The following is a 17,276-nucleotide window of genomic DNA, read 5'->3' on the forward strand; positions in this document are numbered from 1 at the left end:
AATGATTTCGCCACACCTCGTGTGTGTGTGACAATCATTGGTACTTTAACTTTAACTTGAAGTGCCATCCCATTCCTAACCCATAGGGTTCAATATGATGTCGGTCCACCTTTTGCAGCTATTACAGCTTCAACTCTTCTGGGAAGGCTGTCCACAAGGTTGCGGAGTGTGTTTATAGGAATTTTCGACCATTCTTCCAAAAGCACATTGGTGAGGTCACACACTGATGTTGGTCAAGAAGGCCTGGCTCTCAGTCTCCGTTGTAATTCATCCCAAAGGTGTTCTATCTGGTTCAGGTCAGGACTCCGTGTAGATCTGTCAAGTTCATCCACACCAGACTCTGTCATCCATGTCTTTATGGACCTTGCTTTGTGCACTGGTAATAGTCATGTTGGAAGAGGAAGGGGCCCGCTCCAAACTGTTCCCACAAGGTTGGGGGCATGGAATTGTCCAAAATGGTATCCTGGAGCATTCAAAGTTTCTTTCACTGGAACTAAGGGGCCACACCATAATTCCTCCTCCACCAAATTTCACACTCGGCACAATGCAGTCCGAAATGTACCGTTCTCCTGGCAACCTCCAAACCCAGACTCGTCCATCAGATTGCCAGATGGAAAAGCGAGATTCATTACTCCAGAGTCTTTGCACTATGCGCTTCAGCATCCGCTGACCCTTCTCTGTCAATTTTAGGTGGCCTACCACTTCGTGGCTGTGTTGCTGTTGTTCCCAAACTCTTCCATTTTCTTATAATAAAGCCGACAGTTGACTTTGGAATATTTAGGAGTGAGGAAATTTCATGACTGGATTTGTTGCACAGGTGGCATCCAATGACAGTTCCACGCTGGAAATCACTGAGCTCCTGAGAACGGCCCATTCTTTCACAAATGTTTGTAGAAACAGTCTCCATGACTAAGTGCTTGTGCCAAGTGATTAGGACACCTGATTCTGATCATTTGGATGGGTGGCCAAATACTTTTGGCAATACATATATATATATGTATATTTGTATATATATGTATAATTATGTATATATGTGTATATGTATGTATATATGTGTGTATATATATGTATGTATGTGTGTATATATTTGTATATACAGTACATGTATATATGTACATAAATGTGTATATACTGTATATGTATACATATATAGGTATATGTATACATATATCTATATGTATATATATTTGTGTGTATATATACATGTACATATATTTATATGTGTATATATATATACAGTTTATATATATATATATATATATATATATATATATATATATATATATATATATATATATATATATATATATATATATATATATATATATATATATATACGTATATATATGATCATTAGCATTAATGTTTCCTGTACATGGTGAGTGCAAAGAGAAAGCTGACTAGATGGACAGATGGATGAGGCCTTTCTTCAGTTAATGATTAAGAATCTCTTCTGTAAATATGAAGCGAGCATCCACAGCTTCATTAGACGGGCCTGCTCTCCCTGTTTATTATCTTCTCTGCTTTATCACAGCTCAGCACCGAGGCCCTCTTCCACCTGCTTCTGGCTCCAACACTGGATAAAGCTGACCAAAAAAAGATGATGCTGGCCCTGCTGTCTTCTCGAAAGGAAGGCGTCAAGCGGCACCAATGATTGAGCAGATCTGGACTCTGTTTCCTTCTTTCGCCTATGCAGTCCGTGACCATGCCGATGAAACGCAGCAGAGAGACTTCAGCCACTGATGGACTCTTTCCTGTTCACTCTTTCACCAAACCTTTGGAGGAAAATCACACCAATGGATCCTCACTTTTTCATCTGGAGGACGACTCTGGCATCAAATCAGGTAAAGGCCCAATTGTTGCTATTATATTGAAGGTTTTTTTTCAGACATGTTTTTAACTGGTTTTATTTAATCCTATCCCTTTTACATGTCAATAACTGGTCATTCATTCATGTTTAACATGTTGACACTTTTACAATATTGGCAGTGTTCAACCAGTAAATGAATGTTCAATGTCTTAATAGAGTTTGGTTGTCTCTCTGATGGAAATTTTACCTGACAAGGACACAAATAAGCCACTAGGTGCTGCCACAACTAAATAAAAAGGGACAAACTGCTACATTTTCCACCAATATGTAGTAGACCTGTACATTTGGATAAAAATAGTAGCCAAACACCCACAAAGATCCCTGAAAGTCTTAAAATTGCTTGTCATGTAATGTTGCCTCAGGTGGTTGAAAAACACGATTTTAATGTATTGAATTTTTTTAAAGGTTTCAAATTATTACAATTTTTAACTGTTTTTTCAGCTGTTTGACTGAAGAGTTTGCTTGTTGGATGATGAATAAAGTTGGACATTTATAGACGTGTTGTTGTTTAAAGCATCCATCCATCCATTTTCTACCGCTTATTCCCTTTGGGGTCGCGGGGGGCGCTGGAGCCTATCTCAGCTACAATCGGGCGGAAGGCGGGGTACACCCTGGACAAGTCGCTACCTCATCGCAGGGCCAACACAGATAGACAGACAACATTCACACTCACATCCACACACTAGGGCCAATTTAGTGTTGCCAATCAACCTATCCCCAGGTGCATATCTTTGGAGGCAGTGGTTTTCAAAAGATAGTGCTATAGTATACTTGAAGGCACCCCATTTTTACTAGATGTTAAAATGTACTATATACAATCTAGAATTACCAGGGGAAATAAGTATTTGATCTCTTGATTTTGTAAGTTTGCCTCATTTAAAAGTTAAGAGAGTGACAAAATAGAAAAAAAACAATAATAAATAAAGTTCATAAATTAATTTTTGTAGTCACAATCTAGAACATGTATTTATTATAATTATGTTTTGTAATAAAGGTGTATTTATTTATTTGTTTTCAAATTAAGTAATCTAAATGTGTTCTCAAACGACACCTGTTTTTTACAGTCATAAATCACAGGCCTGGGTTTTTACATCTTTTCTTTTTCAAACTAATGTACTTTTTTCTACTCAAGGGATACTTTACTGAAGAATATACTGTAGTCCACAGGGTGTACATCCCGTGAGTAAGGTTGAGAACTTGCACTGCTTTAAAGCATGATGACGTCTTTCTTGACAGGACAGGTTTGTTTACCGTGACAACGCATCCCTCTCCTGCACCTGTACAATACATTGTATTTTTATGTGATTAAATATAGTTGTCAATGGTTCTGTGTGTGTTCTGTGTCCTCAGAGGCGGACAACAGCAATGAGATGGCCTCCTCTGAGGAAGACCGGGATCAAGACCAAGACGTGGACCCGAGCGCCAAAACCAGCCCCCCCATTCCCAGGAAGAGCATCATTAAGATGGGCAAAGACAAGAAGAAACAGACACAGCTCACCCTGCAATGGTGAGGAGGCGAGTAATAGTCATATTTTATGAATATTATTGTTACTATTGTGTTTTTTGTCAACAGGCTGGAGGAAAACTACATTGTGTGTGAGGGTGTGTGTCTTCCTCGCTGCATCCTCTACGCTCACTACCTGGACTTCTGTAGGAAGGTCAAACTAGAACCGGCTTGCGCTGCCACTTTTGGAAAAGTACGTTGAGAGACAGAACATTTCAGAATGTCCTCAGTGCGGTCTCTAAAGTCATTATTTTAGACGACTGAATGATTGAGATAGTTACACACCTATTTATCTTTCTTTCTTTTCTCTGATAATACTTGCGTGAACTCCTCAGACGATACGACAGAAGTTCCCTCTCCTTACTACAAGAAGACTTGGAACAAGAGGACATTCCAAGTGAGTTTGAACACTCCTGCAGTTTATTTTCTGATACACTGTTGTAGGTATAATGATGCATTAATCATGTTATACGGCAGGTATCATTACTATGGCATCGGCATCAAAGAGAGCAGTGCCTACTATCACTCGGTCTATTCTGGTAAAGGTTTGACCAGGTACTTTACTTCCAATTGCTTTACTTTGGTCGACATTGACAATTTCCAAATGTTATGGTTAGTTTTACGTATAAAAGTTCACCTTTTCTTTGACAGGTTTTCTGGGAGCAAGCTAAAGAATGAGGTAACATCTCACAAACGTTTTTTATATCTATAAATGTATGCTTCGCTTTGATGAAATAATGTTACTATGCTACCAGCAGCAGTGACGTGCGTGAGGTTCATGGCTGGTGAGGCACTGACTTCATCACAGTCAGATTTACAAACATATGAACCCTAAAGAGTATCTTATTCACCATCTGATTGGCAGCAGTTAACGGGTTATGTTTAAAAGCTCATACCGCACGTCACTGACCAGCAGGTATAGTAACTCTGAGCTATGGTAGGACTTAAGTCTTTATAAATGTCAAATTTATTGTAAAATGTTTTATATTTTGACACTGTTCAGTTCACCGGGAGATGGCTAGAAACCCTTCCGCTTGCTTACAGGAAGTTGCTCTTTGTGCTGGCCAGAGTATGTTTGTTGCAAAAGTTTGAGACCCCTGATCTAGAAGATGTGTATGTTGTGTGCAGGGAGGATTCACCAGGAAATATTCTCTGAGCTCCAAAACTGGAACACTACTGCCAGAATTCCCCAGTGCTCAGCATCTCGTCCTGCAGGGAAACACCTCCAGAGACAAGGTTGTTAAACCAAACACTTGATTTCCCAATGATTTTAGAAAGCCCATGAAGTCATGACGTATGTGCAGGTGGACACTCTGATCATGATGTACAAAACCCACTGCCAGTGCATCCTAGACAACGCCATCAACGTCAACTTTGACGAGGTGAACATATCGGACTCGCGGTTACCTTTATAGACCACTTCAATGATTGGTCTGCTTTTGATTTACTTTTTTGCAGATCCAGAACTTCCTGCTGCACTTCTGGCAGGGCATGCCTGACCACCTGCTGCACCTGTTGGAGAACACGGTGGTCGTCGACATCTTGTGCGTGTGTGACTCCATTCTCTACAAGGTGGCCAACACACACCCAACATGCTAATATTGTCGATACATTACCAACACATTTGCAACCTTTCAGGTTTTGACTGATATTCTCATTCCTGCCACAATGCAAGAGATGCCAGAAAGGTTAGTAGTATATTTGTATGTACAATATTTGTCAGTTTTTAGAAAAACAATAGAATTTGCATCACCACAATATCAAATGTTTGTGTTTTTAATTAGTCTCTTGGCAGACATCCGCAACTTTGCCAAGCACTGGGAGCACTGGCTGGCCTCTTCCCTGGAGAACCTTCCAGAAAGCCTCGCAGCCAAGAAGCTCCCCATCGCACGCCGCTTCATCTCCTCCCTGAAGAGACAGGCATCCTTCTTGCACCTTGCGCAGGTGATGCACAGAGTTCCACTTGTTAACATCTTGCAGACCAAGTCAACTTGTCATGGTGATGATGTCATCGCTGTAGATTGCTCGCCCGGCGCTCTTTGATCAGAACGTGGTGACCAACATGGTGCTGGACATTGACAACGTCGATCTTCACAGCATAAGCCTGCAGTCTCTGCTCAGCATCACAGCCGCCGTCGACCACGAGCACGACGCCTACTCTGAGCGTGAGTCGCCCTGTCAATGATTACCTCCTCCAGGGAGTTGATATTGAAAATAACTTGTCAATATTATCTCCACCGAGTGTTTTGTCCAAGTCCTGGCTTTTATCTTTGCCAATAAAATAAATATTTATATAAAATATTCAATAGTTATATTACCACCGTAATAATGTATTGCTGAAAATATGCAAAAATACCACCACCAAAGGTGGTATGTTTTTAGGCTGAGTGCTCAAAATTACCTTCACCAAAAATGTAATTCATTGAAATTATGCAATAGTACCTCCACTAAGGAGGCTAATTTATAGAAAATATGTGATAGTACATCCACCAAGGACGTTAATTTATGGAAAATATGTAACAGTACTTCCAACAAGAAGATTGATTTATAGAAAATACCCAAATGCAGCTGAGATAGGCTCCAGCACCCCCCGCGACCCCAAAAGGACAAGCGGTAGAAATGGATGGATGGATGTTACAGTACCTCCACAAAGAAAAGTAATTTAAAGAAAATATGTAATAGTACCTCCACCGAGGAGGTTAATTTATAGATAATATGCAATTGTACCGCCACAAAGGGAGTTATGTTTTGCCAAAGTCCTGAATGTATCCCTCCACTTGCAAAAAAATTCTTGAGACGATGTTTTCACTTAGGTATTAGCTCCTCCAAGGACAGTACATTTATTCCAAGTCCTTAAAGGGGAACTGCACTTTTTGGGGAATTTTGCCTATCGTCCACAATTATTATGAGAGACAGGAAACCAAATGTTTTTTTTTTTGCATTCACATAGAAATTGGCTCGTTGTTGATGCCAGCAATGCAGCAAACGGGAGCAATCGTTTCTACCTCTAAATCACTTTAAAGATGCATTAAAAAACCGTCAACAATACTTAATTTACGTTCCATAACCTGTATAATAACCAAGCTGTAGCAACATAGTTATTGTAAGAGCGAAGACTGAGGAACTCTTTTTCTAGCGTAGCGTGCTACGGTATTAGCCGTAAAAGCTAACTACGGAAAGAGATAAGCTAGATTCTGCGTCAGCATGAAACTCGTTTGAGTTTGTAATGCACAACACTCCGATACGACACGAATTTGTATTGACTGAAAAACATGAACAATCATATTACAGTATCTGTAAAGTATTAGCCCTCATTTCATGTCTTGTTTGAACACAGCTAACTTGACAGCGTATGCACTGCAGTGTACGTTGCTGTGTTGCATGTATCATGATCAATAGTATAGTGACTTACTCGATGGACAGTTGTCCGTTTGGTCCAACTGGCCGAGGATGTGTCCAGTTGATTTAGGTAAACAATGAATTAATTCAGCATAGCATGGCTCAAAGTTCCAGATTTGCAGCGTGACCATGTCGCATTCTCGGCCTCCGTCCGCTCCAACGTTTCAGCCTTTTCTTTGCACTCGATTCTAGAAGCAGCAGTTCATCCTCCTTATATTTAGTTTCAAAAAGATAAGGTGGTGAATCTTCATTTGTCCAAAAATAATCATCTTTGTTGTCTATTACCAAGTCTGCCAAGGTTAGAAAACACACTGGCGTTTCATTCCGGGAGTAGGAACAAATTTGTTGCAGGAAGTCGGAAGTGCGCTGCTATGGAAACGCAAATAAATGCGCTGAAGAATTAATTCAGGCTGTGCATAAAATTACCAAAATACGGTTAATATTAATAATATTACATATTGTTATCATCGTGTCTGTTATTACATTACACATAGATGTGCAGTGTGTATATAAAACGTTGATGGAGGATTTTGAAGTTGTTTTAGATCAGGGGTGTCAAACTCATTTTAGATCGGGGGCCACATGGAGAAAAATCTACTCACTCATTAACTTAAAAATAAAGACAATTTCAGATTGTTTTCTTTGTTTAAAAAAAGAACAACCACATTCTGAAATTGTACAAATCATAATGTTGTTGGTTTTTTATTTTTAAATTACCTGTTGCGGTTAATAGTATATACACTTTATTTGTCGTTATTTATAGTTTCTGAATAAATTATGTGATAATGTTCATCAGCCCACTCATTGGTGTTAATTTTCAATCTATCAAGATAAAACAATTACATTAAAATTAAATTACAGGATGTTATTTATGTAGTTTGATAATTTTCCTCGACTGATGTACTAACATCATGTGGTTTATTTTGTTCATATGTAGCATCATCTACAAAGATACAAAGAATTGCTATTGCGACATCTAGTGGACACATTTAGAACAGCTGTTTCTTTCATTAAAAAATTTCAGGTTAATTTTTATACTTAGCAAACTCATCCCGCTGGTCGGATAAAACCTGTCCGCGGGCCTGGTCCGGCCCTCGGCCCGTACGTTTGACACCCCTGTTTTAGATGGCTTTCAAGGCTGCAACGATGACTCACATTAGTCGCATCTTACAAGCGTTTTTTATCATCTTTAAAAACCGTAAAAAAATGATTGTGAATGATTGGCAAAAATTCCAAAAAAGAGCAGTTCCCCTCTAATGTTACCTCTACCACAAAGGTTGTGGTACAGAAAATATTCTGTATTACTTCCACCAAGGATTTTAGGCTTCGGCCAAGTCCTCAAAATGACCTACACCAAAGAGGTTAATTTACAGAAGATATTCAATATTACCAAAACAATTAAGCTCATATTAAGAGGAAGTTTGCAATATTACTACCACCAAGTAGGTTCAGTTACTGGAAAGATTCATTATTACCTCCACCAAGGAGATTCATTTACTGGAAGTATTCAATATTACCTCCAGCATGGAGGTTCCTTTACTGAAAATATTTACTATCGCCACCACCAAGGAAGTTCAATTACTGTAAATATTCAATATTACTGCCACTAGATGTAAAGTTACTAAAAATATTCAATATTAACTCCACCAAGGAGGTTCAATTACTCAATGTATTCAATATTATCTCTGCCGAGAGTCTTTTACATTACCAGGATTCTTTTTTCTTCTTCAATTTATTCATCTATTGTTGTGCATGACCGAGGCGCTTATTTTCCTCCAGACGACGCCATCACTGTCTTCCAGGAGCTAAAGGAGCTGCTGAGGAAGAACGCCACAGTGGAGTCCTTCATCGAGTGGCTGGATTCGGTAGTGGAGCACAAAGTCATCAAGGTGTTTGATTCTAAATCACCCTGCAAACACCAGAAAGTAGACTCACACTTTGTTTTTTTCTTTGTTTTTTTTGTTTTCTTTGTGGGCAAGCAGCCAAGCAAGCAGACGGGTCGCACGGTGAAGAAGCGAGCTCAAGAGTTCCTGCTCAGGTGGAGCTTCTTTGGTGCCAGAGTCATGCACAACCTCACACTCAACAATGCCTCCAGCTTTGGTCAGGAAAGAACCACAATCCATCTCAACAGCACAATTTTGCACACACTAATGAGACACAACCTGGAAATTTTTGCATTATTAGTATTAGGATCAATCATTTGGAAGGTCAGTTTTGTGCGTCCGTCTTCTAAACACACACACACGCAGCGCATTTGTACAATGGCATCATAAATTGTAATGGCCCCACTGGGCTTGATTAAACAGTCTTATCTCGGGGTCGTGTGCTCGCTGTTCAAACACGGTGTGTGAATAAACACCGACCATTTGTCTGCTTCCTCCCACTAAGCTCCAAAAAAATGCTCAAACACACCAGCTGTCACCCTGCTGGACAAACTGAGGAAGAACAAGGTCCTATGTCCTGATCCAGGAGCATCTGTGGAATATTTCCTTTTAATTAAGTCACACACCTCTTTAGGGAGCCCAGCAATTAAAGCCCAGGTTTCTGGTTTAGAACAAGCACAATTATCTATTGAACTATCCAGCAATGTATTTCTTCCATTAAGTTTTCTGTAAAATTGTATGATTTGATTATTTCGTTGATGTTTAGCTTGCCTTGAGGACCCCTGGTTAAAAGTAATTACTTCTATCTGGGCCGTGCTCAGGTTCCTTCCATCTGATCCGGATGCTGCTGGACGAATACATCCTGTTGGCTCTGGAATCTCAGTTTAACAACGACAAGGAACAAGACCTGCAGAACCTTCTGGACAAACACATGAAGAAAGCAGGTATGGATGACAATAAAAAAGATCCAACATGGACTGTAGTTGATGCAGATTTGTTTGCTATTTCAGGTGCAAGTAAAGCCGCCTTTCTGGCCTCTCCCAGTTCCTGCTTCTTAGCCAATCGCAACAAGTCCAGCACCACCGTCGACCAATCGGTCAAGAGCGAGTCCCCAGGACAGACCACCTACATGTCTGTGTCCACCAGTCAGCAGCAAGGAGACGAGACAAGTGCCGGCATCTACCAGACGACAGATTCTGTTGTCTACCCTGGGTCAGGTAAAAAGAGACACATAAAATGTCTAAGTCCGGCGTGTCCAAAGTGAGCAAAGTAGGCCATTTTTGTCCTGCAGCTCTTTTTTTATTGGTCTTCTGCAAATAATATTAATGCATTGGTAATGATATATTATTAGTAATACTGTTAAACGATTGTTTTTTTTAAATCAGAATAATCACACTTTTGATTTTTGATTAATTGTGATTAATCACAGTAAATTACTTGCATGCATAATTCAAATTAACTTGAAAAAAAAGACCCCAATATTTAGACACAAGACAGTTTAGATGTCAGAAACATTTTTTTTTAATGTTTTACTTAAGTTCACGCCATTTATATGTTCAAAACTTGGTAACAATATCTTGTATATTATCGTCAGGGTTTATTTTGTTGTTGTTTTTTTTAACTCCTCTCTGAGCTGCCACCTTAACGTGGTAGAGGAGTTTGCGTGATCCTAGGAGCTATGTTGTCCGGGGGCTTCTATGCCCTCTGGTAGGGTCTCCCAAGGCAAACTGGTCCTAGGTGAGGGATCAGACAAAGAGCAGCTCGAAGATCTCTATGAAGAACACTAACAAGGAACCCAGATTTCCCTCGCCCGGACGCGGGTCACCGTGTCCCCCCTCTGGAGCCAGGCCCGGAGGTGGGGCACAATGGCGAGCGCCTGGTGGCCGGGCCTGTCCCCATGGGGCCCGGCCGGGCACAGCCCGAAGAGCCAACGTGGGTCACACATCCCTTGGGCTCACCACCCATAGCAGGGGCCATAGAGGTCGGGTGCAGTGTGAGCTGGGCGGCAGCCGAAGGCAGGGCACTTGGCGGTCCGATCCTCGGCTACATAAGCTAGCTCTTGGGACGTGGAATGTCACCTTGCTGGGGGGGAAGGAGCCTGAGCTAGTGCGTGAGGTGGAGAAGTTCCGGCTAGATATAGTCGGACTCACTTCGACGCACAACAAGGGCTCTGGAACCAGTTCTCTTGAGAGGGGCTGGACTCTCTTCCACTCTGGCGTTGCCGGCAGTGAGAGGCGACGGGCTGGGGTAGCAATTCTTGTTTCCCCCCGGCTCAAAGCTTGCATGTTGGAGTTCAACCCGGTGGACGAGAGGGTAGCCTCCCTCCGCCTTCGGATGGGGGGACGGGTCCTGACTGTTGTTTGCGCTTACGCGCCAAACGGCTGCTCAGAGTACCCACCCTTTTTGGATTCACTCGAGGGAGTACTGGAGAGTGCTCCCCCGGGTGATTCCCTCGTTCTACTGGGAGACTTCAACGCTCATGTTGGCAACGACAGTGAGACCTGGAGAGGCGTGATTGGGAAGAATGGCCGCCCGGATCTGAACCCGAGTGGTGTTTTGTTATTGGACTTTTGTGCTCATCACAGATTGTCAATAACAAACACCATGTTCAAACATAAGGGTGTCCATATGTGCACTTGGCACCAGGACACCCTAGGCCGCAGTTCCATGATCGACTTTGTAGTTGTGTCATCGGATTTGCGGTCTCATGTTTTGGACACTCGGGTGAAGAGAGGGGCGGAGCTTTCTACCGATCACCACCTGGTGGTGAGTTGGCTGCGATGGAGGGGGAGGATGCCGGACAGACCTGGCAGGCCCAAACGCATTGTGAGGGTTTGCTGGGAACGCCTGGCAGAGTCTCCTGTCAGAGAGAGTTTCAATTCCCACCTCCGGAAGAACTTTGAACATGTCACGAGGGAGGCACTGGACATTGAGTCCGAGTGGACGATGTTCCGTGCCTCTATTGTCGAGGCGGCCGATCGGAGCTGTAGCCGCAAGGTGGTTGGTGCCTGTCGTGGCGGTAATCCTATAACCCGCACCAGCGGTAAGAGATGCCGTCAAGCTGAAGAAATAGTCCTATCGAGCTCTTTTGGCTCATAAGACTCCGGAGACAGCAGACAGGTACCGACAGGCCAAGCGATGTGCGGCTTTGGCGGTCGCGGAGGCAAAAACTCGGACATGGGAGGAGTTCGGGGAAGCCATGGAAAACGACTTACGGACGGCTTCGAAGCGATTCTGGACCACCATACGCCGCCTCAGGAAGGGGAAGCAGTGCAATGTCAACACCGTGTATGGTGAGGATGGTGTTCTGCTGACCTCGACTGCGGATGTTGTGGATCGGTGGAGGGAATACTTCGAAGACCTCCTCAATCCTACCAGCACGTCTTCCTATGAGGAATCAGGGCCTGGGGAATCTGTGGTGGGCTCTCCTATTTCTGGGGATGAGGTTGCCGAGGTAGTTAAAAAGCTCCTCGGTGGCAAGGCCCCGGGGGTGGATGAGAACCGCCCGGAGTTCCTTAAGGCTCTGGATGTTGTGGGGCTGTCTTGGCTGACAAGACTCTGCAACATCGCGTGGACATCGGGGGCGGTACCTCTGGATTGGCAGATCGGGGTGGTGGTTCCTCTCTTTAAGAAGGGGAACCGGAGGGTGTGTTCCAACTATCGTGGGATCACACTCCTCAGCCTTCCCGGTAAGGTCTATTCAGGTGTACTGGAGAGGAGGCTACGCCGAATAGTCGAACCTCGGATTCAGGAGGAACAGTGTGGTTTTCGTCCTGGTCGTGGAACTGTGGACCAGCTCTATACTCTCGGCAGGGTCCTTGAGGGTGCATGGGAGTTTGCCCAACCAGTCTACATGTGCTTTGTAGACTTGGAGAAGGCATTCGACCGTGTACCCCGGGAAGTCCTGTGGGGAGTGCTCAGAGAGTATGGGGTAACGGACTGTCTTATTGTGGCAGTTTGCGCCCTGTATAATCAGTGTCAGAGCTTGGTCCGCATTGCTGGCAGTAAGTCGGACCCGTTTCCAGTGAGGGTTGGTCTCCGCCAGGGCTGCCCTTTGTCACCGATTCTGTTCATAACCTTTATGGACAGAATTTCTAGGCGCAGTCAGGGCGTTGAGAGTATCTGGTTTGGTGGCTGCAGAATTAGGTCTCTGCTTTTTGCAGATGATGTGGTCCTGATGGCTTCATCTGGCCAAGATCTTCAGCTCTCACTGGATCGGTTCGCAGCCGAGTGTGAAGCGACTGGGATGAGAATCAGCACCTCCAAGTCCGAGTCCATGGTTCTCGCCCGGAAAAGGGTGGAGTGCCATCTCCGGGTTGGGGAGGAGATCTTGCCCCAAGTGGAGGAATTCAAGTACCTCGGAGTCTTGTTCACGAGTGAGGGAAGAGTGGATCGTGAGATCGACAGGCGGATCGGTGCGGCGTCTTCAGTAATGCGGACGCTGTATCGATCCGTTGTGGTGAAGAAGGAGCTGAGCCGGAAGGAAAAGCTCTCTATTTACCGGTCGATCTACGTTCCCATCCTCACCTATGGTCATGAGCTTTGGGTCATGACCGAAAGGACAAGATCACGGGTACAAGCGGCCGAAATGGGTTTCCTCCGCCGGATGGCGGGGCTCTCCCTTAGAGATAGGGTGAGAAGCTCTGTCATCCGGGGGGAGCTCAAAGTAAAGCCGCTGCTCCTCCACATCGAGAGGAGCCAGATGAGGTGGTTCGGGCATCTGGTCAGGATGCCACCCGAACGCCTCCCTAGGGAGGTGTTTAGGGCACGTCCGACCGGTAGGAGGCAGCGGGGAAGACCCAGGACACGTTGGGAAGACTATATATCCCGGCTGGCCTGGGAATGCCTCGGGATCCCCCGGGAGGAGCTGGACGAAGTGGCTGGGGAGAGGGAAGTCTGGGCTTCCCTGCTTAGGCTGCTGCCCCCGCGACCCGACCTCGGATAAGCGGAAGAAGATAGATGGATGGATGGATGGATGGATGTTTTTTTTATTTTGAAAGTGAAATTTGTTAGGGAGCACACCTGTCAGAGTCTCCTGACTCATTTTTGCACTGTCACATATATTGACGTATAACAACCCACACCTTTCAGGTAACCATCCACAGTGATGGGTCAAATGCAGAGAATAATTTCGCCACACCTAGTGTGTGTGTGAGCAGCATGTGCGGACAAAATAAATTGTGTGATTACTCTGTCTATATACATAATTAAACGCTATAGTTTTTCGTGATTAATCGCAAAAGTTATTGTATTAAAATGTTTTCTTCTTCCTAGGGGGTGTAACCAAAAACAGAAAATAATTGAGAGGCACTGGTCTCAGCAAAGATGTCAGTCCTGGTTTATTCTGTCTTTCCCAGGTGGTCCAATGGACTTCTCTCAAGTTTCCACCTCCGTCATGACGCCCCCCATCTCTCCAGCGGCCTTGGTGCACAGAGGCTCCGTCATCAACCAGGGACCCATGGCGGGAAGAACCCTCACATCTTCCTCTTTGACCGCCACCTCTACATCATCCTCTTCCTCGTCTTCCTCGTCTTACTTCTCCACACTGACTTCCATGACCCAGCCCAACCCCTGCACCACCTTCCCGGAGACCCTGTACCCCTGCTCCACTTACTTTCCTGCAGCCGGCGCTACCTCCAACTACCAGCCTGGACTCAGGTCACTTTTCATATCCATACAGCTGTAATATGATGTGCGAGAGCATTCCCTTTTGTGCCATACCCCCTTTGGTTACCCCACATATTTTCAGTTATATTTAGGTCTGGGCTCTGGCTTGGCCGTTCCTAAACCTTATTACTTCTCTTCTGGTGTAGCCATTCTTGTGTTACATGATTTAGATATGCAGTAATTGAACCACCATGGTCTCGAACCTAAAATGTATGTAGTAAACCTCTCCACACACTACATCCCAGCAGGCACAAGACATTGATACAACGTTGATTATACATATACAGTTCAGGCTACACCTTCTCATTTCAATGTGTTTCTTTATTTTCCTGACTATTTACATTGTAGACTGTCGCTGAAGGCATCAAAACTATGACAATTGTAAAGTAAAAAGCCAACCCTCTTGAAGCTCATCGAGAGAATGGCCAAGAGTGTGCAAAACAGTAATGAGAGCAAAGGGTGGCTAGTTTGAAGAAACTAGAATATAAAACATGTTTTCAGTTATTTCACATTTTTTTGTTAAGTACATAACTCCACATGTGTTCATTCATAGTTTTGATGCCTTCAGTGACAATCTACAATGTAAATAGTCATGAAAATAAAGAAAACCCATTGAATGAGAAAGTGTGTCCAAACTTTTGGCCTGTACTGTATGTTTTTTAAAACTGACTTCTAAACAACGTTGAAGTCTAACATTGGATCCACGTTGTTGGTTGGGAAATGAATACATTTCAATGGTCAAGTCAACGCCACAACCTGACATTGAATAAATGTCCTCAAAAAGCATGTTGTTTCAACGTGTTTTGTGTTGTAGAATATTGGTTGGGAAATGATCAAATTTCAATGGTCAAATCAACGTCAGAACCCGACCTTGATTAAACGTCCTCCAAAGCATGTTGTTCCAACGTTAGGTGTGAATTGCTCAATGTCAGGACCTAATTCAACAAGTTCTCAACATTGTTTTAATGTCTTGTGCCTGCCAGGATGGCAAAAGTATTGGGACACGTCATTTAATGAATGAGTGAAGTTCGACTGGACTTCTTAGTTGTCAAATCTTCATCTTAGCGAGACATTTTAGACAATGTATGCCTCCAGCTTTGTGGGAACACATTGGGAAAGACCCTTTTCTTTTTCCCTGTTCTCAAAACAAGCTCCATAAAAGCATGCTTGGAGGAGTTTGCTGTAGAAGAACTACCGGTAGAACAAATCATACATCGGTGACCTCTGACCTCACAAATGTAAAAAATTCTTAGACACATTCCAAAATTGGTTGTGCGACGTAGCTTTTAACACAAAACACTTTCACATCAAATCAACAGCGATTCATCCATCCAACTTCTTCCGTTTATCTGGGGTCAATGGGGCAGCAGCCGAAGCAGATAAGCCCAGACTTCCATCTTCCCAGCTACTTCGTCCAGCTTTTCCCGGGGATCCTAAGGCGTTCCAGGGAACCAGCCTGAATGCCTCTCATGGGAGGCGTCTGGGAGGCATCCTGACCAGATGCTCAAGCCACCTCATCTGGCTGCTCTCGATGTGGAGGAGCAGCGACTTTAATCCAAGCTCCTCCCAAATGACAGAGCTTCTCTCCCTATCTCTAAGGCAGAGCCCTGCTACTCTAGGGAGGAAACTCATTGCGGCCGCTTGTACCCGTGATCTTGTCCTTTCGGTCACAACCCAAAGGTCACATAGGTGAGGATAGGAAGGTAGATCGACTGATAAATTTTTCTACACCATGACGGATAGATACAGGGTCCGCATTACTGCAGATGCCGCACCGATTCGCCCGTTGAACTCAGTGATCTCAGTGCTACGCTCGCAATGCTTCACCAAGTCGATTACATGCTTGGACTTGTTTTTGATTATTTATTTATTTAATTTATTGAAAATCATCCACTTCTACTTCTCAGCACTGTCGTTCTCACTCACTTTATACTTTCCCACGGTTGGAAAACAAAGTTATGTCGATCTCTAGTTATAAGCATGACCGGATGTTTTGGGCGGATATTACGGCCGTCACTGTGGCATTTACTATCAATCAATTAATCAATCAATCAAAGTTTACTTATATAACCCTAAATCACGAGTGTCTCAAAGGGCTGCACAAGCCACAACGACATCCTCGGCTCAGATCCCACATCAGGGCAAGAAAAAAACTCAACCCAGTGGGATGACAATGAGAAACCTCGGAGGGGACCGCAGATGTGGTAGAAGACGCAGTCAAAGTGGAGACATGTGGATAAAATGATCTGTGAAACATAATCTATGCGGAATTTTGAACCACCATTAAATGTTATGTAGACCACGAGGAAGTGTTTTAAATGTGGAAAAAAAGATTATAATATGACCCCTTTAAATTGCTTTACCACGATATCTGTTTTCCTTTCCTATACACCCCCATGTGTAGACAAGCAAACATTACTACTGCAGCTTTATTTCTTCTTGTGTTTTCCACATTCAGGCCTCAGACCGGGAGTCTGTGTCAGGCCACATCCTTGTCCTACCACCTCTCCTCTCGCTACACCTCTTTTGACGACCAGCACCCTTTGTCCCCCAAAGACGTCTTCTACCCAGACGGCCAACATTTCTCCTCCGGCAGTGCCACTGCTTGCTCCCTGACTCCTTACCCCTCCTCGCTCAGGCCTACTTCCGACTACGGCTCGGGCTCTGATTCTATCCTCGGCAATCAGGGTCTGGAGGCTCAGACAGCAGCTCAGATCCTGGACTCTGCTGATGGCTTTGGCTTTGGACTGAACCACAGCAGCGGCGGGTGTCAAGCGTATTCAGCGGCAGGGCAAAGTGGTAAGACCATACCAAACGTACAAATTAATCTCACCGATAAACGTGAAAATAAACTGGCCTCCTGCCTCAGGTTACTATGGTAACAACAACTACCTGGACAGCCAGCGGATGACTCCTCTGGTGGACCAGCATGTCTCAGTCATCAGCAGCGTGG

General features: G+C 44.0%; 1 protein-coding gene across 1 annotated transcript in view; it reads left to right on the plus strand.

Annotated features, from left to right (window-relative positions):
* Positions 1 to 1,687: 1,687 nt before the first annotated feature.
* The window catches only part of rfx6 (regulatory factor X, 6), a 16,770-nt gene continuing 1,181 nt past the window's right edge, over positions 1,688 to 17,276 (plus strand). The window contains exons 1-19 of the mRNA XM_061929157.2: positions 1,688 to 1,844; positions 3,221 to 3,377; positions 3,444 to 3,567; positions 3,710 to 3,771; positions 3,852 to 3,929; positions 4,026 to 4,053; positions 4,503 to 4,610; positions 4,679 to 4,756; positions 4,833 to 4,946; positions 5,013 to 5,062; positions 5,159 to 5,318; positions 5,395 to 5,539; positions 8,553 to 8,662; positions 8,756 to 8,873; positions 9,478 to 9,600; positions 9,667 to 9,873; positions 14,014 to 14,314; positions 16,782 to 17,122; positions 17,193 to 17,276. The exon at positions 17,193 to 17,276 is cut by the window's right edge and continues 117 nt beyond it. Of these exons, the coding sequence (XP_061785141.1) occupies positions 1,691 to 1,844; positions 3,221 to 3,377; positions 3,444 to 3,567; positions 3,710 to 3,771; positions 3,852 to 3,929; positions 4,026 to 4,053; positions 4,503 to 4,610; positions 4,679 to 4,756; positions 4,833 to 4,946; positions 5,013 to 5,062; positions 5,159 to 5,318; positions 5,395 to 5,539; positions 8,553 to 8,662; positions 8,756 to 8,873; positions 9,478 to 9,600; positions 9,667 to 9,873; positions 14,014 to 14,314; positions 16,782 to 17,122; positions 17,193 to 17,276 (2,542 nt within the window). The 5' untranslated portion in view covers positions 1,688 to 1,690. The remainder of the gene's footprint in view (positions 1,845 to 3,220; positions 3,378 to 3,443; positions 3,568 to 3,709; positions 3,772 to 3,851; positions 3,930 to 4,025; positions 4,054 to 4,502; positions 4,611 to 4,678; positions 4,757 to 4,832; positions 4,947 to 5,012; positions 5,063 to 5,158; positions 5,319 to 5,394; positions 5,540 to 8,552; positions 8,663 to 8,755; positions 8,874 to 9,477; positions 9,601 to 9,666; positions 9,874 to 14,013; positions 14,315 to 16,781; positions 17,123 to 17,192) is intronic.

This window comes from Nerophis lumbriciformis, linkage group LG34 (assembly GCF_033978685.3).
Source record: "Nerophis lumbriciformis linkage group LG34, RoL_Nlum_v2.1, whole genome shotgun sequence".
NCBI lineage: Eukaryota > Metazoa > Chordata > Actinopteri > Syngnathiformes > Syngnathidae > Nerophis > Nerophis lumbriciformis.